General features: G+C 41.2%; 2 protein-coding genes and 1 long non-coding RNA gene across 4 annotated transcripts in view; 2 read left to right on the top strand and 1 right to left on the bottom strand.

Moving 5' to 3' along the window:
* The window catches only part of CFAP97 (cilia and flagella associated protein 97), a 33,416-nt gene extending 30,291 nt beyond the window's left edge, over positions 1-3,125 (top strand). Inside the window, exons 5-6 of one of the 2 annotated variants that reach the window (XM_069013865.1) lie at positions 149-299; positions 984-3,125. In XM_069013865.1, the coding sequence (XP_068869966.1) occupies positions 149-299; positions 984-1,111 (279 nt within the window). In that variant the 3' untranslated portion in view covers positions 1,112-3,125. The remainder of the gene's footprint in view (positions 1-148; positions 300-983) is intronic. The other variant, XM_069013864.1, reaches the window with a different exon arrangement.
* Positions 3,126-5,003: 1,878 nt separating this feature from the next.
* Positions 5,004-7,587, bottom strand: SLC25A4 (solute carrier family 25 member 4). Its single transcript, XM_069013863.1, has 4 exons — positions 7,398-7,587; positions 6,663-7,149; positions 6,222-6,362; positions 5,004-5,841 (listed from the first exon to the last, which is right to left on the bottom strand). The coding sequence occupies exons 1-4, from the start codon at positions 7,506-7,508 to the stop codon at positions 5,684-5,686; spliced, it is 897 nt and encodes a 298-aa protein (XP_068869964.1). The 5' UTR covers positions 7,509-7,587; the 3' UTR covers positions 5,004-5,683.
* Positions 7,588-7,769: 182 nt separating this feature from the next.
* Positions 7,770-13,067, top strand: LOC138109056 (uncharacterized). The gene is made up of 3 exons (XR_011150238.1): positions 7,770-8,267; positions 9,210-9,370; positions 12,271-13,067. It is a non-coding gene; the product is annotated as an uncharacterized lncRNA (long non-coding RNA).
* The last annotated feature ends 1,011 nt before the right edge of the window (positions 13,068-14,078 follow it).

The following is a 14,078-nucleotide window of genomic DNA, read 5'->3' as shown; positions in this document are numbered from 1 at the left end:
TGGTCACCAGTGGAGGAGTTCCTGTTGTGCACTGCTCAAAATTTTGGGGTTTCTTGCAGTTCAAATAAAAATAAATTTATGACCGCTTGTTTTGCAGCATCTTGTTTATTCTTTGTCTTTCTTGATGACATTTTTCTTCAATATTAAGGCGTTCCTGAAAAGATTGGAAGCAGTGAAACCAACAGCTGGTCTGAGGCGTTCTGAACAACTGAGGGACTATCACCGCCAGATGAGCTACCTGAGTTCTTCATCTTCTGTAAGAAGAAGTAGATCTCCTTTCAGCCAGCTTAGTCCTCCAAGTAAGTACTTTGAAGTTGCAGATTATTGCATTTCTTTGCATATGTTTATATTTTTATAATTTAGAACTGTGAAGCACTTACTGTTAAGAATAGCAAATGTTTTCTCTGTCATCTCTAGATTGATCGTTTATCAAACGAAAGTCATCAAAATAATTTTTCCAATCATACCAAAAGTGATTACTATATGCATTGTTTTGTTGCCATCCTAATTTTTCAATAAATTATCCTGTCAATCATCTTTTCCAAGAAGAAACAATCCCTGTAATAAAGTGTTTCTCATTTTGCCAGTACCCTTTATTGAAAGAAGAAGGGGGGAAAAACAAACCTTACCAAAAACCCCAAAATAACATCAATGAATGTTCAAATTCTCATTCAGAAAATTCAGATCTACTGATAGTAGCCTTGTTTTTCTCAGAAACTCTATGTGTGAGATTTGGACATAGACAATGTGTCTCTATAGAGCCATATGTGTCAGGGTAAAGAACCACAGGCTTGAATTTTTTTTTGTGATCATTTATAAACAACTCATAATCCACTATTTTGGGGTTGTATTCAATTTACTGTGATTTGTTTTGGGGTTTTATTGAGAGCTATGGTAATGAGTGTTGCAGTGCTAACACAGCATGAAGTTTTCTGTTGTGCTAAGCATAAACATTCTCCCTTTGTATGTTTGTGTGTTAACAGGAGGACCTTCAAGACCATCCACTGTACAAAGTACACTGAACCAGAGGAATGAAAAGCCCATGTCTGATTCAGCCAGTGGGGCATTACAGAGACCTAAACCCACTAATGTTCGTGCCGCTTGGTTATAAGTGTGTTCTTTGCCTTGCATACTGAGATGATACTAAAACTTCTATTTTTAGTGCTTTTGTAAATTCTGTGTGCAAAAATATTTTCTGCATTGTTCAGTGATTGAAATGCATTGCATTTAGAGTTACTGCTTATAAAATGGTTTTAAAATGGTATGAAAAACTTCTGTCACTGTTTTCCATGACAGGAAGAACTTAAGAAAGAGAAGGCAGTATTTAAATGGACAAGTGAAATAGAAATTTAACTATTATTTTAGTCTCAGATCATAAGTGGAATTTGTATCCATACCATGGAAGGAAAGAATTGCTGCGCTACAGGTGCAAGATGTAAATAAAATTTTTAAAATATTAATAATCATTTAAAATAATGCATTAAATTTATAAACATAGGCTTAATTCCTGGTTTGTCCTTGCTTTACATCCTGGCTTTATGAAAGCCTTCTGAATTTTGTGGGTCATGTTCTTGTGACTGAAGGAATCTTTAACAGCAGTATGAAGAGATGAAAAGCAGATTGTGTATTCCTGCATGGTGAGCTAGAATACTGAGGCTGCAGAAGATGATGTTTTGCCACTGTTAAACGTTTAGCACCTGGAGTGTGTTTTGTATGCAAGGCTGTGTCTCTTCCAGATCAAAAGGATTTTGGAAGTTGTATTGGGATCTTTGCATAGGAAAGAAGCGTCTGATATTATCTGAACAGTAAAGACTGAAGTAAACAGCAGTTTCAGATTCAGTGTAAACAAGAGTAAGTTCTGGTTACTTCTCAAACTAGAGAATAATATTAAGCAAGGGAAATATTTCATGGCCCTGTTTTTGCAGATGTGTGTTCTCAAGGAGGAGATGTAAACTTGAGGTGCAGGAAACATCTTGAACATTTGATTTTGAGTGACTACTAACCAGGATTTAGGGGGGAAAAAAAAGACAATAGAGAACAAAGTCTTGTTACTTTTCTTGACCTGTTTTTAAGTCTCATGTTCATATCTAATATTTGTAGTAATGTCAGATAAGCTCCAATTTCAACATCCATTTACAAGAGGAGTAAAATTTAATGGCATTGGTAATCACAATAGTAGGTGGTGTGGTTTATTTCTATACATAAAGGCAAACTTTCAGTGAGCTTGTTTTGTAGGCCTGTAGCCTTATAAAGAGCATAAATTGTGACGCCACTATCTGTGGATATTGCTGAAACTTTGCTTGCTTCCCTAGCTTCTTCCCAGGAGAGATACAGGAAATCTCTGTATTATGGATAAAGAAAAAAGCTGTATTTGGTAATGCTGGGTCTTTGACATGAAAAGTGTATTATTCTTTGCTAGTGCTTGCATGAAGGCTTAGGCTTTCAGGTATTCTGCATTGTAACACACTTTTTACTTGGTCCTTGTGATAGTTTGGCAGAGCTTCTTCACTTGGTGACATGCCGATCAAATTTAGCTGTTTGACAAAACTTGGAACTTTTAAGCAGCATTGTGGCAAACAGATTTGTATTGCGATTGTTATTCATGGTTAGGAACTGTTAATGATTTCTTTGTATAGTGCTGCTGTATTTATTTTCTATTGTTGTGCTAATTAAAATTATTCTCTATTTAAAGATTTTTGTCCTTGAATGTGAATATCCAAATAACAGTTTAAGTATTTCTGAATGTTCATATGATAGGTTTTTTTCTGTGAAGAAGTTCACAACTTTTAATTGCTTCATCTTATTTAACTTTGGTATGAAAGAGTGTCAATTTTGTATGTCACTTGTAAATCGTAAGAAATAAAATATTTAACATTAATTGTTATTGCAGTGGCTTCTTTCAGATTTTTGTAATTAGTATTAAGGTGCAAAGAAGGTTGAATAGCTTGGTACATAGAAAAAATGCAGGTTTTCTGTTGTTCAAATGTTAGATGTAAGGGAATAATGGTTTTGTCACTGGCTTTAGTTTACCTGTGACCAATTCTTGCAAAGGTACAAAAGAAGTAGTATTAATTGGCTGTGACAATGGGAGTTCAAGTAGCAACTATAAACCATCTGTAAAGCCTTCTCATTTCCAACCTTTCAGAATTGATTGCTGCATTTTAGGTTACACTTTCAGCAAGTGTTACACTGAGTGCCACAGACTCAGGGCAGAGCTGCTTTCAGAAGAATGGTTAATTCATGGACAGTTTTGAATTCTGACCACAGGTATCTTTATGGAGAGCACTGCCTGGAATCTCCCATACTGTGTGCATTGGCATTGAAGCAGAAATGAGCCATTTACCTGTGTTTTCTGTATACTTTATTTCATGTACTTTCTCTTAGCCCAGTGGCGTTTTCCTGCATTGATACCACTCAACTCTCCTTTTTAATAGTCTTTAGTCCCTGTTTACTTTCTTCTCTGGAATGTAACTTCTTTCATTTACACTTACTTGAAGTTTCTTTGCTTCCTTTTAATTACCTTATTCATTCATACATACATTTTCCCCAAGGTTTTATACCTCTGCCTATTACAGTCTGTCTCTTTGTAGCCAACTTATATCTTCTCTAGCACATCCAAATGCCACTTGCAGCCTTATCAGTGAGCTAGATCAGAAATGGATAGTTGGATTGTGTTAGCAAGCTTCTCATAAGGAACCATTAGGAATGTGCAGAGGAAGAAGAAAAAGAAGGAGCAGAAACTGGCAGAGTTTTTAAGGAAAACTAAAGCACTTTGAAAACCAGTAAAAATATTTTCTTCATAAACTTACAGTTTGATAGATTGTAACACTGGTTATTTACTATGGAAAAGAAGACAGACCTGGTATCTAGAAAAGTAAGTATTTAAGAGACCAACCATGAAAAAGGGAGATGTAACAATCAGGCTAGGTTTTTGTCCTGGGACAAAAAAAAAAATACATATTTGGTTAATTTAAAAAGAGCCTGTCATTTTTTGGATCTATATTTCCCAAAAGCTTGTGTTCTTCAAGTGGATAAAGTGGATAGATGTTGCTTCCATACACTGGTTAGTGGCTGGTACCTGCCTTCAGGAAGAACAGAGCTGCTGGTCTGAATCTGTGGCAGACAAACAGAGCCTATCATGCCAAGTGACAGTGAGCTAGGACTACCTGCATCGGACAAATGCTTCAAATATAGGAAAAGGATAACTGGAAGCCATACATATGAAGTAGTAAAAGATGAAGGTGAAATAAAAGTTCATTTGATTACTTGCTTAGTCTTATCCTTTTGCCCAGGTAAGTTGTGGACACCCCAACCCTGAAGTGTCCCAGGCCAGGAACTGAGTCTAGCAGACAGTGTCCCTGCCCATGGCACGGGGGTTGGATCTAGATGGACTCTAAAGTCTCTTCCAACCCAAACTATGCTCTGATTCTATGGTTTTTTTCCTAGGTGGGTACAGACCAAATGCCTGTCTCTATGTAGTCTAACTGAACAACTGAAATGGCCACAACTCACTTTCCCTCCTTTGCCTAATCAGCCAGCCTGTTCCTTCCATGCATTCACAACCCTGCAGCATCTGAAGTTCAAAAAGTGTATTGAGCATGGACTGATCTCACTGGTAAATAATAGTGCAATGTGTTCATAATGGTTGAAAGTGTAGTTATTTAAATACCTCTTGAGTATTCAGTTCTAGAATACTATTTCAAGTAAAATAAGCAATAATGACTTCTTTATTCACTGAGGACATGCTTCAAAGTTAAGGGTAATATTAACAAATTATACAAGCAGCTAAGACTATGTGGAAGCCTATCTCTAAGATAGCTGGCTGCAGTACCCTTAAACTGAATCCACTTGGTTTTGCAGTTGTAGAATTATCAATAACCACCTACCTAAAGCTCTGCTGAAAAAACTTTCAAGAGACAGCCACTAACAGTGTCCTGATTAGCACATCACCTTGGAGGACATGCTTGTAATGTGTTCAGTGTACTGAAAACAACAGGAAAAAGTTCATTAATATATTAATTTATTTAATTTCAGTTTTAGTTCAATTGAACATCAGAGCAGACAACTTTTTCCTTTGTGACAATACAAGGAATTTTTGAAACACTGTATTTCCATATTCTACAAAATATATTTGAAAAATCACATTATGGCTTCAAGCATATTACTGTATAATTTGTCAAGGAAGAGGCTGCAGTTAGGAACTCAGCCTGGTGCTTTAGTATAGTTTATAATTTCAGACATACTTTTCACTTATATTAAAAAATAGAGCTTTAGAAGAAAACACTATTTTAATTCATGTTATGTCATCACAGTGTTGGGAAGCTAGAGACATTACTTAGTATAATAAATATTTATGACAATCTATTAACAGTTCACAATATTAGATTTTTAAACTAGGTATAGACCACTTAAATATTGTCTCCAGACAAAATCTATTACCTGCAATTCGAAATATAATATATACACAGGTTCCAATACAAATGGTGGAGGAATTCTCATACAAAATGTAACTGTGATGTTGTGGACAATTTCTAAATTAATGCATCCTTATCTCTGCCAGATATGTTACTCAAATTTTATTCTGTTTCCCTAGGAAATATTTTGTTGTCCACTACATCACAAGTTCATATTTTTTAAAAAGTTGATTGAGAACAATTGAACTACTGCATTATGATATTAAGTTTTAGACATACTTCTTGATTTCATCGTAAAGTACTAATACAAAAGCTCCGCCCATGCCTCTCAACACATTCGACCAGGCACCTTTGAAGAATGCTTTGGATCCTTCATCTTTAGCTATCTTCCTCCAGCAATCAATTGTGCCCTTATACATAATATCAGCTGCGGAAACAAACATAAAGGTTAGAAGGCTTGAAGTTATACAGCAAGTATGTTTCAATTTTTGTATCTTAAAAACAACAAGGAATAAGCAAAGTACAGCAGAGGATTTAAAATTTAGTAATCACTTAAGGAAAATTATTTCTCCATAGGAAGTCAAGTAATTTCTCAGTCTTTTAGATCAACATGCTAGAAATAACCAGCAATGTGTTCCCCACTGGATTTTTAAGGACTCCAATGAGAAGGTTATTAATTTTCCATAAGACAAAAAAACAAAACAAAAAAAAAAAAAAAAAAACACCAAAAAAAACAGTATCTCCCATTTTATCTTGATGAAGAGAAACTTTCTGCAGCCAGAACACCACAGGAGCACTTATTCTTACCTCCCTTTCGGCCAGACTGCATCATCATCCTACGTCGCACAGTATCAAAAGGATAAGAAACCAGCCCTGCCACTGCAGTGACACTCTGGGCAATCATCCAGCTCACTATGATATGCACATTCTTTGGATCAGGCAACATACCTGTCATCAAGAACAAATGAATGGAATCAGTACAGAGGGAAAGGGCTGTGGGAAAGATGGCTGTGGAAGGAATAATCACCCACCAACCCCGGAGTCAATCCAAACCCAAGGCATCTCAGAGCAGCAAGTAGAGGGAAGAGGGAGGCAGGAATGCATGTCAGAAACACCTGTGCACATTCTAGCATTGCATTCAGCCGGTGCTGAGCCAAGCCTTGCTTGTCCTTGTACTGCCCAGTGTACTGCGAGTGCCTTTCCTGAATGGATCTTCCCTTGCAGTCATTCCTCCATGCACCTTCTTACCCTTGGCCGTGTCGTATACGCCAAAATAGGCTGCTCTGTAGATGATGATGCCCTGGACAGACACACTAAATCCTTGGTACAGGCCCCTCAAGCCATCAGACTTAAAGATCTTGACAAGGCAGTCGCCCAGGCCAGAGAACTCCCTCTCAGTGGCTCCTTTGCCCACATCAGCCGCCAGCCGGGTCCTGGCGAAATCCAGCGGGTAGACAAAGCAGAGGGAGGTGGCTCCCGCGGCACCCCCGGACGCAAGGTTCCCTGCGAAGTAGCGCCAGAACTGCTTGTGCCTGTCCACTCCGCCCAGGAAGATCTGCTTGTACTTGTCCTTGAAGGCGAAGTTAAGGGCCTGGGTGGGGAAGTACCGGATGACATTGGCCAAGTTGCCTCTCCAGAAGGAGAGAATGCCCTGCTCCTTGGGGATGCGGACTATGCAGTCCACGATGCCCTTGTACTGCTTATCGGCCGTGATCTGTTTGCTGGCATGCTGGACCTGCAGGGAGAAGAAGGAGGAGGACGGGACGGTGAGAGAGGGGCACCGCAGAGGTGACCCCACACAGTGAAGGGCACCGACGGGGTCGGCCCTGCTCCCGCCACCCCGAGGCGGTGCTGAATGTCCCGGGCAGCTCCCGCGTAACCGGAGCCGGCCGAGCTCCTTCCCATATTTAGTCACGCCGCGTAGCGCCCGCCGCGCCGGCACCACCTGTGGCGCAGCACCGCCGCCCCCCGTCTCCCCCTCACCTGCAGCAGCAACTTCACTCTCTCGATGGGGGCGACAGCCGTCTTGGAGACGGCGGCGGCGATCCCGCCGGCCAGAAAGTCCTTGACGAAGCTGAGCGCTTGGTCACCCATGCCGTGAGCCGGTCCGACAGCCCCGCCCGGAGAGAGGCAACGAGCGAGCACTTCCCCACCCCGCCGGACAAATGGCCCTGCGCCCCGCGCCGCCCCGCTTATAGCCCGCGGCCTCTCGCGATAGGAGGAGGCGCCCCCCCGGGCCGCGGGCATTGGCTGCGGCCTGCCGGGCCCGCCCCGCCATGTTCCCCCGAGCGGCGGCCGCGAGGGACGCGCGGCCCGGGACGTTTAAAGGGCAAATTAAAGTTATCTGGTACCTGCTGGGGAACGCGGTGTCAGAGCATGTGCCTGCTGTATTTATAGCTCCCGGGAGGCACCGGAGGGAACATGGGGAGCTGGCAGGAGCTCTTCAGGCCACGTTAACCGTTCCGTGCAGGGGGGAGGCAGCGCCTGAGGGCTAAAAGCCTGCCCAGAGCGGTCTGAGAGTGCGACCAGCCAACTGAAGGTGCTTTAAGCCTTGCCCTGATGTGCGTGGATTCACGCAGAGAGGGGCGGGGGGGACATGGATTTCATGCCCAACCGCACAGCTCCTCAGGGCTGCCGGCCTGGAAGGTGGTGCTGTGGTCATAGGCATCAGTGACCAGCACTGGACTGGGCCTCCCTTGGGTCAAGGCCAGAGAGCTGCTTCATGTTGTACGCGCTGTGTGGAACTTGCAGGCATCGAGGTCTTTAAATACCCCAGCATGCTCTGGGACTCAGCTTTCCCGAGGAGGAGACAGCATGACTTCCTGCATTGTACCCTCATTTCACCCCTGCAAGGTCAGACCCTCGCAAGACCCACAGGCAGTGCCCTCTGAAGGAGGGAGGGAAGGGAAGAGACTCTAGGAAGCACATACCCCGGCATGCTGAAGTGGCTTGACTCGCACCAAGTGTGAAACGAGTAAAGGCTGTAGTGAAGCTCTGCCTTCAGGCAGCATCTGGTTCTTAGAAAAATGTTTGAGTCTCAAATGAAGATTACATGGCTCCCTCATTAGATTGCCTGTTTCTCATCTGTTTTTTCTGGCTGAACCCCATAAGAAAGCAGGAGCTTATGATTCATTGTTGGGTGACTTGGTTGTGTGGAATAGTAATGGGAAAGGCAATGCAGCACAGTATAGATGCATACCAAGGAATTTGCCCTAAAGACCTATTAAGACAGGACAGTGTTATAACAAGGAACTCATAAGGGTTTCTTTTGATTTGTAATATGGTATCAGTAATGAAAATAGAATTTATCTTAATGTAGCTGCTAAAAGCTTGGCCGTCCCACAAAGAAACATTCTTGCCAGGGCAGTGCATCTCTTCTCACCAATGTGTTTGTTAGCATGAGTTAACGGGATAGTACATTTGATCCCCTGTCTCTCTTGCCCTCTGCTGCTCTTAGGTCTGTTGAGGTCTCTTCTCATGAACCTCAAGTGTGAGAAGTGGGTGTCAGCTGTAATCTCCAGAAGCACCCTTTGCACCTTGGCCTCCTGAGAGGATGGAGCCTTTCCCCAGCTTCCAAGAAAAGGGAAGAGCGCCCCTCCCCCCGCCCCCAAAGAGACATTTCCCCAAGCAAGGACCAAAAGCAGGCACAAGTAGGAAGCATAGGGGATCCCTAGAATTAGACTGTGAGTTGAAAGGAGTTTTGTTTAACATATGTGGCTGCCTGCTACCTTTGACCTTTCCTTTTTCTTCCTCATACTTCAGACTCACCAAGTCTGGTGTCTCCTCTTTTCACAGGAAAGCAAACACCCCTTTAACACCTTGAGACTTCTGCTGCTGGTTTCACACAGACCCCTGGGATAGTGATGCTCGCAGCTGCTGCTTGGCTACTCAGACCGATAAGGTCTCCTCAGGGTGTGCACTCAGGTGTCAGCCAGTGCCCTGCTGACTGGTGTATGGTGAGTGGGAGATGGGAGAGCGGCAGTGAGATGCTCCTGGGGAGGGAAGCAGTGGGGGGCCTGAAGTAAGACTGGAGTGGAGGTCTAGCCTGAAAGGATTGTTTGCCAGCCCCTTCCCCACCATCTTTGATTTAGCTCATTTAAATTGGTGGGGTTTTTAAATTATTTTTTTAGGTCATTTCAATTGTTGGGGGTTTTTAAATGACATTTTAATAAAGTCTTTATGATAAGAATTCCAGTTAGTTTTTGAAGTTATTGTTGGATATCATCATCACATCCACAGAGATTGTTTGATCAGATATTTCTGTAGCACTAGTATTATTTACCCATAACTGCTAGTATTTAAAGAAAGGACTGCATAGCAAGTGAGTGGCCACTTTTCTGCTTCTGCTCTCCCTTCTCTGAGCCCAGATACCTATTTCCAGGAGAGACTCTGCTTCTAAACAGTTTTAGCAAAAGCAGGTCTGGACCAGGACATCTGTTGGCTACTTTGAGAGTTATTCTTTATTTGTTTGATTCTTTGCTCCAAATGCCTGGTTTGAATCTTTCCTATGTATGATAATGAGGGGCTATAATAATGCTACTTATTGTAGAAGTTCAAACATATCCTGTAAGGAATTTACTACTAACTCCATCAGTACCTTGAGCATAAGTATTTCCACTAGCTGGAAATGTCATTAAAAAAAAAAAACGCTAAAGATCCTTTGGCTTTTCATACAGTTAGTTGGTGTTTGGTATTCAATATTCTGATACTTTCCTAGAGAAATGGTTAAAACAGTTCTGAAAATGCAAGCTCTCTGAATTATTGAAAGCCAGCTTTCAAGCTTCATCTTCCTTAGATCTTTGCAGCTTTGGATGGATTGTTTGTCTTTCTAGGCTGAGTTTGTGGATGCTCTGCACTGCTGACATAACATAAAGACACTGGATTTTGTTCTTAAAAATTCTGAGCCAAAAATAACCTACATCTACATTTTCAAGAGAGATTAGTGACTGACTGCATTGTGCTCTAGTGTGTGAATAGCCAGCTTCAAAGACTGCAGGAGATCAACTTTTCCAAAGTAGTGCATACCCTTGTTTATTTATGTGTCCAAGACAATGGGAACCCTAGCATTGAGGCTAGGCCAGACACAAAATAAAAAATCTTTTCCTCAGAAGTCAGCAGTCCAAGCCTGATGGCATACACAAGGGGGAGCACAAGGAATCAGTCAGACCATCCTGTCTCCCAGCCTAGACAGTGGTGAGTAGTCAGTGTATTGGGAAGATGCCAAGAAGAAAGATATTGGCTTTTTCAGGAATGACTTGTGGCATTGTAGTAAGTTCTCATTTTTAAGATTGGTATATATTTGACATCAGGAAGAAGAGAATAAGAGAGCCAAAACAGAACTAATTGAGGATAAGAGCTGAAGAGAAATAATGAGTTTGGTGATGACAAAGATGATCAAGAAGAATGAAGTAATGTGAGCTTTGAGTTTTGTTTTGGACAGGTATTAGTGAGGGTTATTTTAGCTGGGTGTTGGTGTTACCTGTCTTAGGAGCCTACGTTGAGCTGGAGAGAGGGAAAATTGGACAGTAAGTGTAAGCAGCACACTGAGAAGTGGAAGTAGCAATAAGAGTCAGCATAGGGTGTGTTTGTTTATTAGAGCATGTCTGTAATGTGAGGATGAGGAGTTGGAGGAGGGTCAACATTTCAGAAGAAAACTGAGGAAGTGGATGAAAATTAATATCAGGGGTTCTGTTTTAACAGGATAAGCATGGGGCATGGAAGTAGGAAGGAAAAATACCCAACCTGTCACACAAGGAATAAACTTTTAGGAAGTGAGCATATTAATACTTCCTTTGGCAAGGATTTGTGCAGAAGATGTTCAGGAAGAGAGCACTTGAAAAGTGCAGGTCTTCATTTAATTTGGAAAAGTAGGAAGAAAATTTATAAAGATGGCACAACTGGAAGGGGAGACAATTAAATGGTTGTGGATGAAGTAAACCTGATCACAGATCAGCCAGAAAGTTGAAGCTGAAGGCAGACTGAGGTATGTGTTTGGCAATCATACTTCATAATTCATGAGATAGGAGTGGAGAGTAAGAAACAGAGAGAGTCTACAATTAATCTGTGCTAGAAAATAAAGACAAAGGAGGAGGAAGTGGGCTTTTCCCACTTCAGAGGGGAGAAGAGCTGAGATACTGCTTAAAAGCAGGCAAAATGTGATGGGGATGGTGAGGGTAGCCTCAGTAAGGGGTGGGATGGGATGGAGAGAATGGAAGTCTCTTACAGAGACTGAATCTGCAGAGAGTCAGGCAAGGGCATCCAGGATGTGTGGACACTGAGATGTAGTAGGCCTATGGGAAGTATTTAAAGTGTATCTCCCAGCTGCAGCAAGTGAAGAGAAGAAAGGGGAGTGGACCAGGCAGAAGGACAGAACAGAAATACAAGAAGGGCCAGTTGAGCAATGGTAAAGTCTTGAGAGTGGGGATACAGAAGTGTAGGTGTGGAAAATAGCACCAAGGAGGCAGAGTAAGAGGTAGGGCTCATTGCCTCAGGTAGATTGTTTAAGAAACAAGAAGCAGCAGCGGAAGGAATAAAAAGGAAGCGATGAAACCCCAGGCTAGGTGGGGAGGGAAAACTAGAGGAGTGCAGAGATTAGTTGCAGCAAGAGAGCACGTGAGAGATGTGGAGAAATAGCCCACAAGCAAGGTTAACCAAGATAGACAGAGTCTCTCTAGTCTGCAGTGACTGGTTTCCTCTTGTGCATGTGTGTGGCCAGGCATGTTATACTTTTGACATTCCCTGTTGACTGAACTAATAATGAAAGTGTATGTGTTGACTGAATGTCTTCTACCACATTAAAAATTGCTCTGGTGAGGGCAACTAACCTAAGGTTAATATGTTTTTTTTCAATTTCCAGTTCTTCATTGGCTTCACTAGTGGCCACTCTGAGATACTGGAGAAGGCAAAGATTACTGGGAAAGAGTCGGGCATGAAGAACCAGGGGGAAGGGAAACAAATCAAGCACCAATACTGCAGGATTTGGTTCCTCATCAGAGATTTGTTTATTTCACACAAATTCAGATCCTTAGTGCAACAGAACTAAACCAGAAACTATCTGATACTCAAATCAGACAAGCATTAATTTCTGCTACACTAGTTGTTTGAAGAATTGCAATCACAGTCTTTACTGTGAAATTAATTTCACTCCTCTATAGGACTGTACAATCAATACTTGGTCTGCTATAGACAGAATAACAGTATTGCTAAGATTTAGAACATCAGTGGTTTTTCCTCATAGATGTCAACATACCTTGAGAACAAAAGTCATCTTTTATGTCACAGATGTGTGTTACAGTGAATAATTAATGGATTCTACAGGCTGTCATAAACATTTACAGTACTCCAGAATATCTATTAATTGTTTGATTATTAATGCAGTCATGACCCAAACAAGCAGTACACATCACAGATTTTGGTAAACTCATAAAGCAGAGGTATTGTGGACAGTTTCCAAGCAATGTATATAAGCAAATTAATGACTTGTTAGACTCCATAATAATTTACTATTTACTAGCTCTTCTTTGGTAAATATATTTTGATATAAAGCATAACTCATTATCCTCAGATGGCATTTTGGAAGAAAAGACAAAGAAAAGTGAGGTGACTTTCTCAAGGTCATTTTGTCAGTGTGTGGTAGAGCAAGGCATGAATAGATGTTTCCAAGTTTTGCCAGATCTCTCTTGCACATGCCATTTGTATATATATGCAGTAATATTAAGAGACAAGATTATATTCATTTCAATAATAACCATTAAAGCTTATTCAGAACAAGCATAACGCAAAATTTGAAAGCTTACTTTGCAGCTGAAAGGAATGTTGTACTTTTTCTTTTGGTGTAGATCTCTGCAGAAAATAATTCCTTTAGTCATTTCCAAACATGTTTCATTACGTGGTGGAACTTATTTCCCTTATTGGATTCTGTGATTTTCAGGTTTTGTGCTTCCAGGAAAAAAATACGTACTGAGAGGATCTCTGATGTTTATATATTCATTATTTTTTTTTTAATTTCTAGTTTAAACTAACTTTGCATGGAAGAAATGAGATCTGGAGAGTGTTGTGTTCTGTGCAAAAACTGTAACCTTCAGGGCAAGGTTTGCCTCTCAAGAGAAGTCTACATTTCCAGGGTCCTAATTGTTATGTTTGATAGATACTTGAAGCTTTATTTTCCTACTTACTACCTTGGAATATTCTATTTTCTATGATTTTTTTGTCTTTTGTCTGAGATAGAAGTTGTGCTAAGAGATAATTAACATTGTACTTTGCTTTTCTGCATGTTCCAGTTCATTCCCAGATATATGCTTCTCATGGTGTTCACGAGATCTCTTGGAAGGTCTGACAGTTGCAAACAGTATCAACAATGCCTGGGCAGGTGTGTGATCAGAGCAAAGCCAAGCTATGGCTGAAGCCCTCTGTATTTTCCACAAGACACAATTTTCTCTTGCTGCTAGTGAGTAACACTTCCTAGCAGTAACATTCCAAATGTGTTTTATGTCCCGATCAGGAAATAAAGTTGTTCACCAAGTTCTCCTGCTTACCTGGTGGGGTTTTTTTTAATGTTTGTTTCCAAACTGGAGAAATACTGGGTTATGTGAATGCAGAATTCAGAAGCACTTGCCTAAGTTCCATGACCTAGAAAATAGGCCTGATTTGTTTTCAAAGCTTGGC

The sequence above is a fragment of the Aphelocoma coerulescens genome, chromosome 4, assembly GCF_041296385.1.
Source record: "Aphelocoma coerulescens isolate FSJ_1873_10779 chromosome 4, UR_Acoe_1.0, whole genome shotgun sequence".
Taxonomy (NCBI): Eukaryota; Metazoa; Chordata; class Aves; order Passeriformes; family Corvidae; genus Aphelocoma; species Aphelocoma coerulescens.
This window is presented reverse-complemented; position numbering and strand designations above follow the sequence as displayed.